This window comes from Pantherophis guttatus, chromosome 18, assembly GCF_059756535.1.
Source record: "Pantherophis guttatus breed Tessera chromosome 18, ASM5975653v1, whole genome shotgun sequence".
NCBI classification, from domain to species: domain Eukaryota; kingdom Metazoa; phylum Chordata; class Lepidosauria; order Squamata; family Colubridae; genus Pantherophis; species Pantherophis guttatus.
This window is the reverse complement of record NC_142080.1, coordinates 12,062,073-12,077,862: the sequence shown is the minus strand read 5'-3', so window position 1 is coordinate 12,077,862 and position 15,790 is coordinate 12,062,073. Positions and strand designations below refer to the sequence as shown.

At 46.7% G+C, this 15,790-nt stretch overlaps 1 protein-coding gene and 1 long non-coding RNA gene across 2 annotated transcripts; one reads left to right on the top strand and one right to left on the bottom strand.

The window, feature by feature from the left end:
* The first annotated feature begins 237 nt into the window (after nt 1–237).
* On the top strand, nt 238–4,539 carry LOC117671187 (uncharacterized). Its single transcript, XM_034426991.3, has 2 exons — nt 238–534; nt 4,062–4,539. The coding sequence occupies exons 1-2, from the start codon at nt 247–249 to the stop codon at nt 4,407–4,409; spliced, it is 636 nt and encodes a 211-aa protein (XP_034282882.2). The 5' UTR covers nt 238–246; the 3' UTR covers nt 4,410–4,539.
* A 4,348-nt stretch (nt 4,540–8,887) lies between these two features.
* Nucleotides 8,888–15,140, bottom strand: LOC132711904 (uncharacterized). Its single transcript, XR_015730342.1, has 2 exons — nt 14,644–15,140; nt 8,888–9,161 (listed from the first exon to the last, which is right to left on the bottom strand). It is a non-coding gene; the product is annotated as an uncharacterized LOC132711904 (long non-coding RNA).
* Between the last annotated feature and the right edge of the window lie 650 nt (nt 15,141–15,790).

Below are 15,790 nucleotides of genomic sequence, written 5' to 3'. Positions count from 1 at the left end.
GCTATCAAGAAAGCTTGGGAAATCCTTAATTTCTTTTTTTTTTAAAAAAAGTGTTTTAAAATGCCCTGATAGGCAGCATCCTGGCTTGGGGCTAAGGGGGGTGTTGAAACTCACCATTTAATTCAAAGGCACTGGCTTGGAACCTCTCGCTCTTGGTTGCCCACGGAGAACGTCGGGGCAGCCAACTCATAATGGGAGCCTTTCCCCACCCAGGAGCTTCCGGAATGTTTCAGTGGGAGCCCAGCAATGGCCATGGATGTCCGGAGAGACTCTTGGTTCCTGGTCATTGCCTGGTCATTGCTGGACGGGCCCTTCTCCAATGGGGAGAGCCAGGGCACAAATGGCCCTTGTGAGCAGCAGCTGCGATTTCGGCACAGCAGCGTCGAGAGTGGCGGGCCTTGGCTGTCCACCCTGGCTCTGCTCAGCAGCATCGGCGCCATTTGGCTATTTGTCTTCTACGCCATCCGCTGCTTGTGCCTCAGGAGAAACCAGTGCACGCAGGAGCTGGACGAGGGAATAGAGAAACGCTGGGAGGTAAGGCTCTGGGGACCCCACCGCTGGAGGACGGAGAGTACTCGAGGGGCTGCCTGCCACAGAGAGGACAAGGTGGAGCTATTCTCTGGAGGAGCTGAGGGCAATGGGTGGAAGATCATCAAGAAGAGAAGCAACTTAGAACTAAGGAGAAGTTTCTTGACAGGGAGAGCAATTACTCAGTGGAACGGCTTCCATCCAGAAGTTGTGGGTTTTTAAGAAGAGATTGGACAACCGTTTGACCAGGATAGTATAAGGTCTCCTGCTTGAGCAGGGGGCTGGATTAGAAGACCTCCAAGGTCCCCTCCAGCCCAAGGATTCTATGATTCTATAAGAAAGATAGATGATAGATAAATAGATGATAGATAGATAGATCGGTAGGTAGATAGATAAAAAGAAAGAAAGAAAGACGAGGAAGGAAGGAAGGAAGGAAGGAAGGAAGGAAGGAAGGATGATTGATTAGTAGATCGGTAGATGACAGATAGATAGATAGATAGATTAGATAGATAGATAGATAGATGTACATAAAGAGAGAGAGAAAGAAAGAAAGATGGTAGATGATTGATCAGTAGAGAAAGAAAGAAAAGAAAGAAAAAGAAAAGAAAGAAAAGAAAGAAAGAAAAAGAAAGATAGTACATGATAGATAGATATAGACAGATAAAAAGAGAGCGAGAAAGAAAGATTGTAGATGATTGATCAGTAGATAGAGAAAGAGAGAGAGAGAAAGAAAGAAAGAAAGAAAAAGAAAAGAAAGATAAAGAAAAGAAAGAAAGAGAAAGATGGTACAAGATAGATAGATATAGATAGATAAAAAGAGAGAGAGAAAGAAAGAAAGATGGTAGATGATTGATCAGTAGATAGAGAGAGAGAGAGAGAGAGAAAGAAAGAAAGAAAGAAAAAGAAAGGAAAGATAAAGAAAAGAAAGAAAGAAAAAGAAAGATGGTACAAGATAGATAGATATAGATAGATAAAAAGAGAGAGAAAGAAAGAAAGATGGTAGAATCGATCAGTAGATAGAGAGAGAAAGAGAGAGAAAGAAAGAAAGAAAAGAAAGAAAAAGAAAGAAAGATGGTACATGATAGATAAATAGGGAGGGAAGGAGGGAGGGAGGGAGAGGGATGAGCTTTCCTTCTGAAGTTCTGGATTGCTCCAAATCTGGAGGTTTTTCTGGACAACCATTTGTCTGGAATGGTATAGGACCGTGATGGCGAACCTATGGCACGGGTGCCAGAGGTGGCACGCGGAGCCATATTGGTGGGCACACAAGTGTTGCCCTAGCTCAGCTCCAGCGCTCATGTGCGCACCGGCCAACTGACTTTCTGGCCTTCCGGTCCCACCGGAAGTCGGGAAACTGGCTGTTTCCGGCCTCTGGGGGGAATGGGGAAGGCTGTTTTTGCCCTCCCCAGGCTCCTAGAAAGCCTCTGCAGCCTGGGGAGGGGGAAAAACGGGCCTACCGGGCCTACCGGGCCATCACGTGCCAAAAGCAGGAGGAAGTGTGTGGGGGGGTCACGTGCGCATGTGCGGGAGGGCGGGGCGCATTGAATTATGGATGTGGGCACACGCACCCGCAACCCCCCACGCTCCCCCCGCTTTTGGCACGCGACGGCAAAAAGGTTAGCCGTCACTGGTATAGGATCTCCTGCCTTGAGCAGAGGGCTGGATAGGTCCCTTCCAGCCCTAGAGCTCTATGATTCTGCGAGATGACATCAATGGTTCGCACAACCCACCACCGAGCCAAGTCAGGGAAGGAGGCTTCCTCCATGCAGCAGGCTCAGATAAATGGCCTTCCCTTCAACCTCCTTCATTTAGCTGTCTTTGTATCATCGGTTGTTTTTTTTCTTTACCTTTTTATTCTACGGTGGTCCACCCAGGGTCACCGCATGAATGGGACGGGTGCCATAAAAATGTAATTGATTAATAAGTAAAAGTCCTTCGTTGTAAGCTCAGGGAGGGGTGGGCTTATTTGAGGGTCTCTTCACGTGGTGCAAACACATTTTTGTGGAAGTTTGTAGTCGGTTCTGGAAAAAAAGCAAGCAGGAAGAGCATACGATAGATCAATAATGTGGTTAAAAAATTACAAGTGTTTATTAATTGACCAAGAATCCATGATTGGTCATTAATTAATTAATGAAGAAACTATGGTCATTAATATATATCAATAAAGGAACAACTGGTCTTTAATTAATTAAGAAATTGAGTAGCCATTGATGAATGAAGAAACTACAACTGGACATTGATTAATTAATGAACTAATTATGTGGTCACAAATTAATGGCAAAACTATGACTGGTCAGATCATTAATTAATCAATTAAGAAACAATCATAGTCATAATCATAATCATAATCACACATAATCATAAGTGTCAAAGTGTTCGACTAGTGATTTGGGATACGAAATCCAGCATGGTCATCTCGTTTGCTATGTATACTGTCTTAAATAAAATAGTAATAATAATAATAATAATAATAATAATAATAATAATAATAATAATAATAATAATAACAACTTTATTGTCATTGTACGTGTATACACAGTATACCCATACAACGAAATTCACTTAACACCCAAAGACCAGGTCCAACACACATAACAATCCTCAAACACACTCCCACCCACCACAATTCTCCACACCTAAACCACCCAAACATCCACACAGCAGACCAAGTAATGCTGTCCAACAGCTCACTGATGGTGGCCCTTTAGTTCATGGTTGAGTGCAATTATAGCTCTAGGATAAAAAATATTCAGAAGACGTGCGGTCCAAGTTTTAATTGTTCTGTATCTTCTGCCAGAAGGCAACAGTCCAAAAAGATTGTGAGCAGGATGGGAAGAGTCTCTGAGAATGTTATGCAACTTCCTCAAACAGTGAGATGCGAAGATGTCACCCAGGGCTGGTAGCTGGAGCCCGATGATATTCTGGGCAGTTTTAATGATTCTCTGTAGAGCTTTTTTGTCTGCTACAGAGCTGCTCCCATACCATGCAAGAATGCCGTATGTCAGGACACTCTCAATGATGCTGCAATAGTAGGACAGAAGTAGATGCTGAGACAGATTTATCTTTCCTGAGCATTCTCAGGAAGTACAGCTTCTTCTGTGCCTTCTTCTGTGCCTACAACTGGTCATTAGTTAATAAAAAATAGGAATGGTTGTTAATTAATAAACAAACTCCAACTGGTCATTAATTAATGAAGATATTATGAGTGGTCATTAATGAAGTAACTCCAATTGGTCATTGATGAATGATGTAATGATGAGTGGTTAATTAATGAAGAAAGCATGTGCGGTCATGAGCCACTTATTTAATTATTTTAAATTTTATATTGTTGTTTTGTTTGTGTTTTTAAATAGGCTGTACACCGCCCTGAGTCCTTCGGGAGAAGGGCGGTATAGAAATAAAATTATTATTATTATTATTATTATTATTATTATTATTATTATTATTATTATTATTATTAATTGAGAAATTACAACTGGTTTTTTACTAATTAATTAAAACAGATCTCCCCTCATTCTTCTTCTTTGCTGCAGGAGGTCCAGACGTCCTGTCCAGAAGAAGACGGGGACCAATCGTGCGGCTACCAATCTCAGGTCCTCGTCCCTGCCCAGTCCGAGTTCGGATCCAAACCTCCAGGCACCAACCCCACCCTCCAGGCGTATTCCCACCAGCTGGCCTGCATGGAGCAGGAACTGGAGCATTTCCTAAGTGAGGTGCGCAACAGGCAGGGCACCCTGGGGGGCAAGGCAGGGAAGGAGAGGGACCCCCCGAATCTGAAGAAGTGGAGCGCGGACAAACTGCGCATCACCGTCTATGAAATTGCCGACAGCGAGCAGCCGGACCAGGCGTGGGGCAGAGGACGCAAGAGGAAGTTCAAGTAGAGAAAGGGGCACCGTGAAACTTAAAGGTGTGCCCAGTGGGCGGCTGGCAGCCGGAATGAAGGGGGCTCAGGAGTCACTGAGTATCATGATTTGTCTTGGCACATTTATTAACAATAAATTATGAATCCAATCGAGACGAGTCCAGGTAGACTTCTTCTGTGCGCCGGTCAGGTCATTGGGAAACGGTGTGGTGCCAGGAGTCGGGGAAGGGTGGCAGAGATGCCCTCATGGATAGCCGTATGTTCAGTGGGTCTCCTGGATGCCCATGGTCTGTTTCTTCCTTTTTTATTTTGCTTATTCTGTTGGGGAAACTCACCTCCCCAGAGACACCTGGAGTCTCAAATCTCCAACTTGGTGACTTTGAGATGTGGGGACTTCCAATCCCAGAATTCCCAGCCAGAATGCCCGGATTAGTACGGTTCCTATTCATGGGTTGTGGGGAATTTATACTCGTCAGTTGATATGGGGCAGCATCAAGTGGTTGTGGCTCATTCAGCAATCACCTGGTGAAAGGGCTTGGATCCCACTTCAGTCGCTGACTTCGGATTGTGCAATGGGGGTCGTTGGTCTGCTTGGGGTCCAAGGGGGTCTCTGCCCAGCCTCACCCTGGTCTCAGCCAGGACGTGATGCACTGAGGAGGGTCCCTTCCATCTCCGTCATCCGTTGCTCTTTTTTCCTTCCGTTCAGTCGGGTCCAATTCTTGAAGACTGTCTGAATATGTCCAGGCAAGGTTTCCGGAAGTGGTTTGTCATTGCCTCCTTTCTAGGGCTGAGAAAGAATGGTTGGCCTAAGGTCACTGAGATGGCCTTCTTCAAGGGGAGGAAGAAAGGAGAGAGAGGAAGAAACAAGGAGGGAGGGAGGAAGGAAGGAAGGAAGGAAGGAAGGAAGGAAGAAAAAGGGAGGGAGGAAGGAAGGAAGAAACAAGAAGGGAGGAAGGAAGGAAGGGAGGAAGGAAGGAAGGAAGAAACAGGGAGGGAGGGAGGAAGGAAGAAAGGAAGGAAGAGACAGGGAGGGAGGGAGGAAGGAAGGAAGGAAGGAAGGAAGAAACGGAGGGAGGAAGGAAGGAAGGAAGAAACAAGAAGGGAGGAAGGAAGGAAGGAAGAAACAGGGAGGGAGGGAGGGAGGAAGGAAGAAAGGAAGGAAGAGACAAGGAGGGAGGGAGGAAGGAAGAAACAGGGAGGGAGGGAGGAAGGAAGGAAAGAGGGAAGGGGGAGGGAGGGAGGAAGGAAGGAAGGAAGAAACAAGGAGGGAGGGAGGGAGGGAGGAAGGAAGGAAGGAAAGAGGGAAGGAGGGAGGGAGGCTTTGGTGCCTATTGGAGGTCTAGAACTCACAGTCTCCTGGAGATTGGCCCAGGGTGACACAGCCATCTCTTATGAGTATTCCAGGAGTAGAACTCACCATGCCTGTTGTAGGAAGAGGAGACACTGTTTCTTGGCTATTGGTCCTAAGTCACTAAGCCGGCTGTTGTGAGAATTGTAAGACTAGAACTCACCTTCTCCTTTTGATTGGCACAAAGTCGCTCAGCCAATTGCTGTGTATATTGCAGGAGAGGAACCCACCATGCATATTGCAAGAATGGAAGTCCTCCCCTCCTGGCGATTGGCCAAAACTCAACTGATGATCTCCTCAACTGCCTGTCCTGCGTATTGCAGGGAAGAACCCACCTTCTCGTGGCCTGGGGATGGGCAAAAAGTCACTCAGCCAGCTGTCCTGCGAATTGCCGGAATAGAACTCACAAAACCTATTGCAGGAATAGTAGTTCCTGTCCCTTGGATATTGGCCCAAAGTCAATCAGTCGGTTACCATGTGAATTGAAGGAGTAGAAATCACCATCAAGTCCTTATCGGTTGAAAATCATAATCACGCCTGTCATTCGGACTGCAGGACTAGAATTTACCTTCCCTCCTGCAGGACTACAAGTTACAAACTGATCCTTATGGGCCCAAAGTCTCCAGTTGCCTGTTATGCATACTGGAAAGCACCATCTCCTGCTTATTTCTCCAAAATAGTGAAGGTGTCTTTCCTGTATAAAGGTAAAGGTAAAGGTTCCCCTCGCACATATGTGCTACTTGTTCCCGACTCTAGGGGGTGGTGCTCATCTCCGTTTCAAAGCCGAAGAGCCAGCGCTGTCCAAAGACGTCTCCGTGGTCATGTGGCCGGCACGACTCAACGCCAAAGGCACACGGAACACTCTTACCTTCCCACCAAAGGTGGTCCCTATTTTTCTACTTGCATTTTTTACCTGCTTTCGAACTGCTCAGTTGGCAGAAGCTGGGACAAGTCACGGGAGCTCACCCTGTTACGCGGTGCTAGGGATTCGAACCGCCGAACTGCCGACCTTTCGATCGACAAGCTCAGCCTTTTAGCCACGAAGCCACCACGTCCCTTTTCCTGTATAAAGTTCTACAAATACTCACCATCTCCTGGTTATTTCTCCAAAATCGTGAAGGTGTCTTTTGGGTATAAAGTATAAAGCCCAAGAAAAGGTATAACACCCCCCCCTCTCAACTCCATGGGGTCAGCTGCCCAGACCCCGTGCTTGGTGGAAGGGACCTTGGAGGTCTTCTAGTCCACCCCTCTGCCCAAGCTCATAAAGTCACAGAATTGTAGGACTGGGATGACCTTAGAGGTCTTCTAGTCCACCCCACTGCCCAAGGGAGGAGTCTTCATCCCAAGAGTTCCTTCTCTAGCTGTGAAAACCTCCAACTTTCTGTTCCTTCCTTGCTTACCAACTTACCTCGTGTGACGTGTGTGGTTGGGTGTTGTGTCCTCCCGTGGGCCACTTTCCTGACCCAGTCACGGCATGTCAATCCAAGGTGATTCAGCCCAGAGGTGAGTCAATGGCACATCCCTGAAACGGTTGGGCAACTCAACCGGGGGCTGAGCCAGGTGGGGCCTGGAGGGTCCTTTTTTCCTGGATCTCAGAATGATGGGCGTTTTCTCCCTAAAACGCTATAGTTGCTGATGACACACTAAGCAAATGCTCTTGACTATCAGAATGAGAAATCTGTTCTGTGGGATATGACCATAGTTTTATGGATAAACACTGCCTCCGTGTGGCGATTCTTAGTACGTCACCCTGGCATTCTGACTTGAACTCTAGAAAAAATTAATCTGGGCTCTTTGCAAATTTAGGACTGATCTTTATAAGCTGGAATGCCTAATTTATTTATCTTTTTATTTATATCCCATCTTCATTATTTTTATAAATAAGCATCCAGCCCAGCCCACCACGAAGGCAGGTTTTTTTTTTCCTGCTAGTCATCAGAAATATTTTTCTGACTTTCCTATTTTTAAATGGTAATATTTTTATTGAACTTTAAAAATACAAAGAGAGCAAATAACGCAAACTAAGAAAAATGTTTTTTTTAAAAAAAAGGACTAAAGAGGAAAAGGAGTGAAGGGAGAAAAACCCATAAAAGAAAATATGTATTTCTTGCTTTTTCTGACTTTCTGATGCAGCTCATTTAATAAAAATGTTAATCAGACAAGAGCTGGCTGACTTCATAGATGGTAGAAAGGATAAAATACATTCTTTGTTTCTTTTGCCATTTTGATATTAGTTTTTGAATTGTGTTATTATAGAAATTTTTAAGACAGCGGCACTATCACTTCTGGTGATTTTGACTCTATCCTTTCTTTATCTATCTCTTTTCTATTTTCCTTATTATTGTTTTTCTTTGTCTCTGCATTTTTTCTTTTTATATTTTTCCTGCTTTGTATTGTTTCCTTACTTTTGCATTTGTAAACTTTAATGTCAAGGATTATTTCAGAAAGAGAAAGACCTTCTAAGTATAACAGTCTCTTGTGTCTAAGGGTTATCCATTCTTTTAACCACGTTAAAAGAACATGCTTGGTAATATTCAATTTTATGCTCATTTTTTCCCCTTGCCAAATAAATTTCAGCATCAATTTGTTCAGATCATCAAAGAATTTCTTTTCAATTTTTAATGTTTGGAACAGGAAGAGCAGTTTTGGTAGGACATTCATTTTTATTGTAGCAATCCTTCCTAACATTGAGTTTCCATTTTTCTAAATCTAATTTTATTTGCTTAAGTAGCTTTATATAATTGTCTTCTTTTAGCATTGCACACCTTGCTGTTAAGTATATTCCCAGATATTTAACTTTCTTGACCATTTGAAAATCCACTTTTTCTGCCAGATTTTCTTTTTGTTTTTGTGTAACTATAACTTTAGTTTTTCCCTCTATTTATTTTCAGTCTTACTACCTCTCCAACTCCTCTCTCTCTTTTAACAATTTCAGAATTGTCTCTAGTGGTTCTTCTACAATAAACACCAAATCGTCTGCAAATGCTTGTAGTTTATATCTTTCCTCTCTTATCTCCATTCCCTTGATTTCTACATTTTGCATTTTTTTTTCTTTTTATATTTTTCTTGCTTTTTATTGTTTCCTTACCTTTACGTTTGTAAACATTAAGGGCAAGGATTACTTTGAAAAAAGAGACAAAACAGAGGCCAAACTTTAATGTGCTGCTTTTATTTTTGTTGCAAAGCGTTGTCAGATTGTGTGTTTTAATCGTTATTTTTTCTGCTCCGGGACAGGCACCTCCGTCTCCGGATTCTGATTCAGCCGCTGACTCAGCAGTAGAAGATCAGCACGGCCGCCTCCACGATGGTTTGTGAAGTGCTCCATCTGCGGTGAGTCCCGTAGCTGTCCCAGTCATAGGCAGAAAAATCACCAGATTGACTGGGGGTGTCTTCTGGGAAAAAGCCCCTTCCTCCAATGCAGTGCTAAGGAAGGAAGAAAAGGAGTGTTAGACTTCGATGCTATCTCAAAATAAATGAATTTCCAAACTGCCAATCTTTAAGGAAATCTTCTCTTTATTTGAGCACAGCAACCGGATCATAACTCGATGCGGACAAGACTGACCTTTTGCCCCCCAATCCCTCCCTTTCCGATCCCCAATTATCTGCTTCTCATTGGCTATCTTCCAAGTAACTCCACTGTGTCAGCGAGACAAGAAGTCAGTGGAGTGGGATCCAGACCAGGTAGCGCAGTTCCTCGACGCAGCTGAGGTCTATATCGAGTACTATGAGCACCTTTACCCATTCCCCAGAGCCCTAGTCAATGCCATTACAGAAGGGCTGGAGGGAGAAGCAAAGACTTGGTCATCAGCCCTCTACAAGAATAGAGCCCCCTAACTGCAAGACGCAGATGATTTCTTGCAACTACTGCGGGTGAGTTTCGAGGAAGCAGAGGAGGACCCATATGTGGAAGACAAACTCAGAAGCCTAATGCAGAGAGGAAAGCCCATCAAGGAGCACATTCGTGAGTTCCGAAGAGTCGTGGGCACCTTGCCTCCCCTACCAGAGCGACTGCTAGTGTATTTCTTCAGAACAAGCCTAGATAAGCGGATCGCTCAAGTGACTGCTTATCGGGACATCCCAAACCGACTCTCTGAATGGTTCCGCATGGCGATGCAAGTGGAAAGGGGACTGCGCGCCAACGACATGCTAAAGCAACCAGAGGCCAGGGAAAGATACCACTTGGACCCGAGGCCACATACCAGACGGGGAACCATGGCACTACGGCTTACCCAAAAACCTTTCATTCCACGGAGCCCAATGAGGTGCTACAGATGTGGAGGAATAGGCCATCTAGCAGCAGCGTGTGGAACCCCGGGCCCGAGGCCAAACCCTCAGCCAAAGGCATGACGGGAACAGGGCCCCAAACGAGCCACTGATGCGCCATGAAGTCTCCCCCCAGGCACAGAGGTCTTCGCCCACCTGACCGAGACAAGGGGAGTCCCGGATGATGGAGACCAATCCCCCGACTCGTATGACAGCGAGGACGAGGGTGAAGACGACCCAATGGTGAGTGGACCCATCCACCCTTTCCTTTTCCCCATATGCCTAACAGCCCCAAAAACACGTATCCAAGAGACTTTCCAGGCCCTGATAGATTTGGGCTGCACCAGGTGCCTGATTAATCTACCCACAGTCCTAAAATTGGGGATCTGAGCTAAGAAACTCAACCACCCAATTCGATTTGAGCAAGTTGATGGGACCCTAGTAGGGGGAGCCTATGCCACACACCTGACCGAGCCAGTGAAGCTAGAACTAGGGGATCACTGGGAGACGATACGGTTCATAATAGCCCCCAAGATGGCCGATCCAGTCATACTGGGACTTTCCTGGCTAGACAAGTGGGGTCCAATTATCTGGTGGCAAGAGGGGACCCGCAGATTGAGGATAGCCAAAGGACCCCAACCTCTGCCGTTCCAACCAGAACAAACACCCCACACACTTGAGCCCCAACGTCTCCTGCCTCAACAAAAGAAGATAGCACTGACGCAAGGGCCCCTCCCTAAGGGCACCGCAAAGCAGCTGGGGCCCACATCCAACAGTGCCCATGAAAAAGAGCAGATTCCAAAAGACTACCAAGACCTAGCAGAGGTATTTAGCGAGACCGAGTGTGACGTCCTACCTCCCCACTGCGATGCTGACTGCGCCATCGAAATCATTCCTGGGGAGAAACAACCTAAACCTAAATTGTAAGCCATGGCGCCCCGTGAAATGCAAGAAATGCGAAACTACATAGACAAAAACCTACGAAGGGGTTTCATTGAGCCAGTCAAACCATGGGTTGTGGCACCGGTCCTTTTCAGAGAGAAGAAAGACGGCTCTATGCGTCTGGTAGTTGACTTCCGGGGATCAATGCGGTCTGCGTACACAACTTATACCCCCTCCCCCTCATGAAAGACATGCTAGCCCACCTGGCCAAGGGGAAGATTTTCACCAAACTAGACCTCCGCGAAGCCTACTACCAAGTACGCATCAGGGAAGGAGACGAGTGGAAGACAGAGTTCAACTGCCCCCTGGGAAGTTACCAATTCAAGGTGATGCCATTTGGGCTACAGGGAGCCCCAGCCGTATTCATGCAATTGATAAACGAAGTTCTCCATGACCACCTGTACAAAGGGGTCCTCGTCTACCTAGATGACATTCTCATTTACATGGAGACCATAGACGAACACATACCCCTCGTACGCAAAGTACTGGAAAAACTGCTGAAAGCGAACCTCTATGTCAAACTGTCAAAATGCGAGTTCCACAGATCACATCTTGACTATTTAGGTTACCGAGTGTCAAACGAGGGGATAGAGATGGACCCGGCTAAAGTACAATCAGTCCTAGACTGGCGACCCCCTCGCACCCGCAGGTTCGCGAATTTCTACAGGCAATTCATCCCCTCCTTTGCAAGAATTGCCAAACCTCTGACGGACCTCCTAAAGACAGAGAGTCCGACAACGAAACCCCGCCTGGGACAGCCTCTACAGAGGGACCCGGCCTGCCAACAGGCATTCGAGACACTAAAACAAATGTTTGCAAAAGAACTGATCTTGAAGCATCCTGACCCCAAACAACCCTTCGTCATCCAAGCAGATGCCAGCAATGTGGCAGTAGGGGCAGTCCTACTCCAAAAGAACAGCCAGGGGGACCTGCAACCTTGTGCCTACACATCCCGCAAACTCATCGACACGGAGAGACGATGGGCGGCATGGGAAAAAGAAGCGTTCGTGGTGAGATGGGTGCTGTTAACCTGGCGACACCTGCTAGAAGGAGGCCAGACACCGTTCGAGGTTTGCACTGACCACAAAAACCTGGAGGCCCTCAATACCCCATGGAAATTATCACCCAGGCAAGTCCGGTGGGCCCAATACTTCAATTGTTTCAACTTCGAGCTGAAGCACATCCCGGGGGGGAAGAACTTTCTGGCTGACGCCCTCTCCCGAATGCCTCAATACAACAGTGAACGTGAGCAGATAATGAATCCCATCATCCCTCCTGCCCAAGGAGTGGGCCAAGTAACCACCAGACGGCAGCATCGAAACCAGCAGGGCCAATCCGCCAGTGACTTAACGACGAGGCTCAAGGCAGAAACGTTGGCGGACCCCTGGTTCCGAGACAATCAGCATCTCTTGACAAAGAGAGATGGCCTAGCATGGAGAGGGACGAAACTTTATGTCCCAGAGGCCTTATGCACCTTGGTCCTCAAGAGAAGTCACGATGTCAAACCAGCGGGACATTTTGGCTTCCTAAAAACTCTGCAGTTAGCACAGAGACAGTTTTGGTGGCCCCACATGAGAAAAGACGTAGACAGCTATGTAAAAAGCTGTACCATCTGTGCCACGATGAAAACCTGACCAGGAAGGCCCCTGGGGCTGCTGCAGCCAGTAGCTGAACCGTCAAGGCCATGGGAGGAGATTGCTATGGACTTCATAGTCGAACTGCCGAGGAGCAGTGGAAGCACAGTGATCTGGATTGTAATAGACTTGTTCTCCAAACAGGCACATTTCATACCCTGCAGCGGACTACCCTCAGCCCGCCAGTTGGCCAAACTGTTCGTAAAACACATCTACCGCCTGCATGGAGTACCCAGAAGAATCATCTCCAATCGAGGTGTCCAGTTTACAGCGAAGTTCTGGAGGGAATTCCTTCGATCCATAGGATCATCCCAAGGCCTCAGCTCAGCGTTTCACCCGAGCACCAATGGGGGGGCGGAGAGGTTGAATGCCATGATAGAGCAATATCTGAGGTGCTACATGGACTACCAACAATCGAACTGGGCGGACCTCTTATCGTTTGCGGAGGTCGCATATAACAATGCTGTCCACAGTAGTACAGGACTAACCCCATTTAAGATAGTGAGTGGCATTGATTTCGTCCCCATGCCAGAATACCCAAGGGAGCCTCCTTCCTCAGTTACCTTAACCGAATGGATGGCAATGTTGAGAGAAACCTGGGAGAACGTCAAGAGGGCGTTAGACAAGGCAGCACGGTCTTATAAGAAACAAGCAGATAAGCATCGAGCCCCCCAGAGGCCATTCCAAGTAGGGGAGAAGGTCTACCTCTCCACCAAGTATTTAAGACTCAGACTCCCGACCAGAAAACTGGGGCCAAAATTCATAGGACCATTTCCGATAGTAAAAATAATCAACCCGGTTACAGTACAATTGCAGTTACCCCGGTTACTAGGAGGATACACCCCGTTTTTCACAGTAGCCTCCTGAAGCCTGTGGTAGGGTCAACTTTAAGGCTGGTGCCACGTGATCCCCCAGGGCCCTTGATTGTTGGAGGCCAGACCCACTATGAAGTACAGCGAGTTCTCGATTCAAGGTGGCACAGAGGATGCCTCCAGTACTTAATTAAGTGGAAGGGTTACCCCTTGTCAGAAACTTCCTGGGTGAAGAGCACAAACATCCAAGCTGACCACCTCATAGCTAAATTCCATGCAGATCACCCGGACAAGCTGGGAAGGGGAGGGGTAAACCCTTGGACGGGGTGAGGTACTAAACTTGTTGTTTATTTCGTGCAGGCCTCACGGAGAGAGTGAAGGGAGAGGGGCCGGATGTCAGCGTCTCACCGCTGGCATAGAGAGGAGAGAGATAAGCCCTGAACTTTTGCCCTTTGAAGCTGGGTCGTCATGGAAATGAAGGGGAAATGACGAGACAAGAAGTCAGTGGAGTGACTTGGAAGATAGCCAATGAGAAGCAGATAATTGGGGATCGGAAAGGGAGGGATTGGGGGGCAAAAGGTCAGTCTTGTCCGCATCGAGTCATGATCCGGTTAAAAAAAAAGAAGATTTCCTTAAAGATTGGCAGTTTGGAAATTCATTTATTTTGAGATAGCATCGAAGTCTGACACACTGACTTCTTGTCTCGTCATTTCACAGGAGTAGAGAGGGTGGGCTGGTTTACAGCAACTTGAAGCAGACTTTCAGTAGAGAGCTGGCTTTCTGCCATGGCTTCGGAACCTTGCCGCCACTCCGTCCAAACATCTGGTAGGGAGCTGGAGGGCTGGAGGTTTGCCAATTTGGCTTGGAAAGTTGTGAGTCTTGTCCGTCTGTCAGACTTCGATGCTATCTCAAAATAAATGAATTTTATTTATTGCAGGACTTACAATAAGCTCTCAACTCAAGCTCAGTGCACCTGAGGATCTCCCTAAACAGTGAGGATTTCTTTGTTTCTTTCTACCCTTGAAGCCCCCCCCCCCCCCCCGCAGCCCATTTTTGCTTCCAGGGGGCTGCAGGGAGTTTTCCTAAGCACCCCACACACCCCATTTTGGCCTTAGCAAGCCTCCCTGCAGCCCCTGGGAGCCAAAACGGGGCATGGGGGGGGACTGCTCTAAGGGGCAGGGAAGGTAAGGTCGCGAGCCCGGTGAGGGTGGTGGGGGTGGTGCAGCATGCTCTGGGGGGGCTAGCGTGACTTACCTGTAGGCAGGAGGAGGCAGCTCAGTTGGGGCGCAGGGCAGGCACCATGTGGGAAGGCAGCTTAGACAGGCAAGCCGCACCACGCCAACCAGAACTGAGCAGAGGGGAACGATGACCTTCTAGAGCCCAATTAATTCACTAGAAGATAACTTTGGCATTTGGGGTACCTGCATCACGCAGCTCGCTCATCATTAACTTCAGAAGATTAGGATCTAGAACACAGAACATAGATTAGTAGTGATAAAATAGCCAGCTTGCCTTGGTCATCCTGAAGGATGGTCTGGGCCAACAGAGAGGCAGTGTAAGGATTGCCTCTCCTTCCAACTTAAGAAAGTAAAAACTCTTGAAACGTGGTTGTTCAAAAGAGACCTTTTATTAAGCAGAAGTGACAGCCATCCAGATAAAGCACGAGCTGAATACCCTTAGGCAAGACAAGTAGGATTAAAGCAGTAGAGACCCCTCCCTTTAAGTCAGAATGCAGATTTTAGCCAATACACAAGTGTGAAGATGTTTTTTTACTAGTTTCCCTGAGAACCCGAACAACCACACATTCACACCGTTATCCTTTAAAGTGAAACAACCCACATGGCTATCATAAACATTCCTCCACGTTAAGAGGATCTCAGGGCTCTTTGGCGCCAGGATATAGGTTGTAAAATATCTGTTGACACAGGCAATGCTAGTAAATCAAATCCAAGTCTCCCCCATCCTCCAATTGAATGGCAGTATCACTTTTGGGGATCTGACATGCTACCCTCCTTAGAAAACGAAAGGGTCCACCTGTAAAAAAAAACAAAACAAATATACACAAAATTTCACGATAGTACATTAACAAGGTTTGTTAGGGTATTGGGAGTGAAATTTTCTCAGTAAGATTGGAGCTCTAACGTGGTGTTTAGCGACCCATTCATTGTGTGCTGATGGTAAATGTTTCCAAGTGACTAAGTATATATTTTTTTCCCTCTGTGGATCCTAGAGTCAAGGATTTCCTTGATTTCAAAGTGTTGTTCACCTTCAATCATGATGGGAACAGGTGGTGTAGATGCAGGTGGTCTGAGGGATGAGATTACTTCTCGTTTGAGTAAACTGATAGGGAATACTGGGTGGATCTGCCTGAGTGTCTTTGGAAGGAGTAATTCAACTGCTA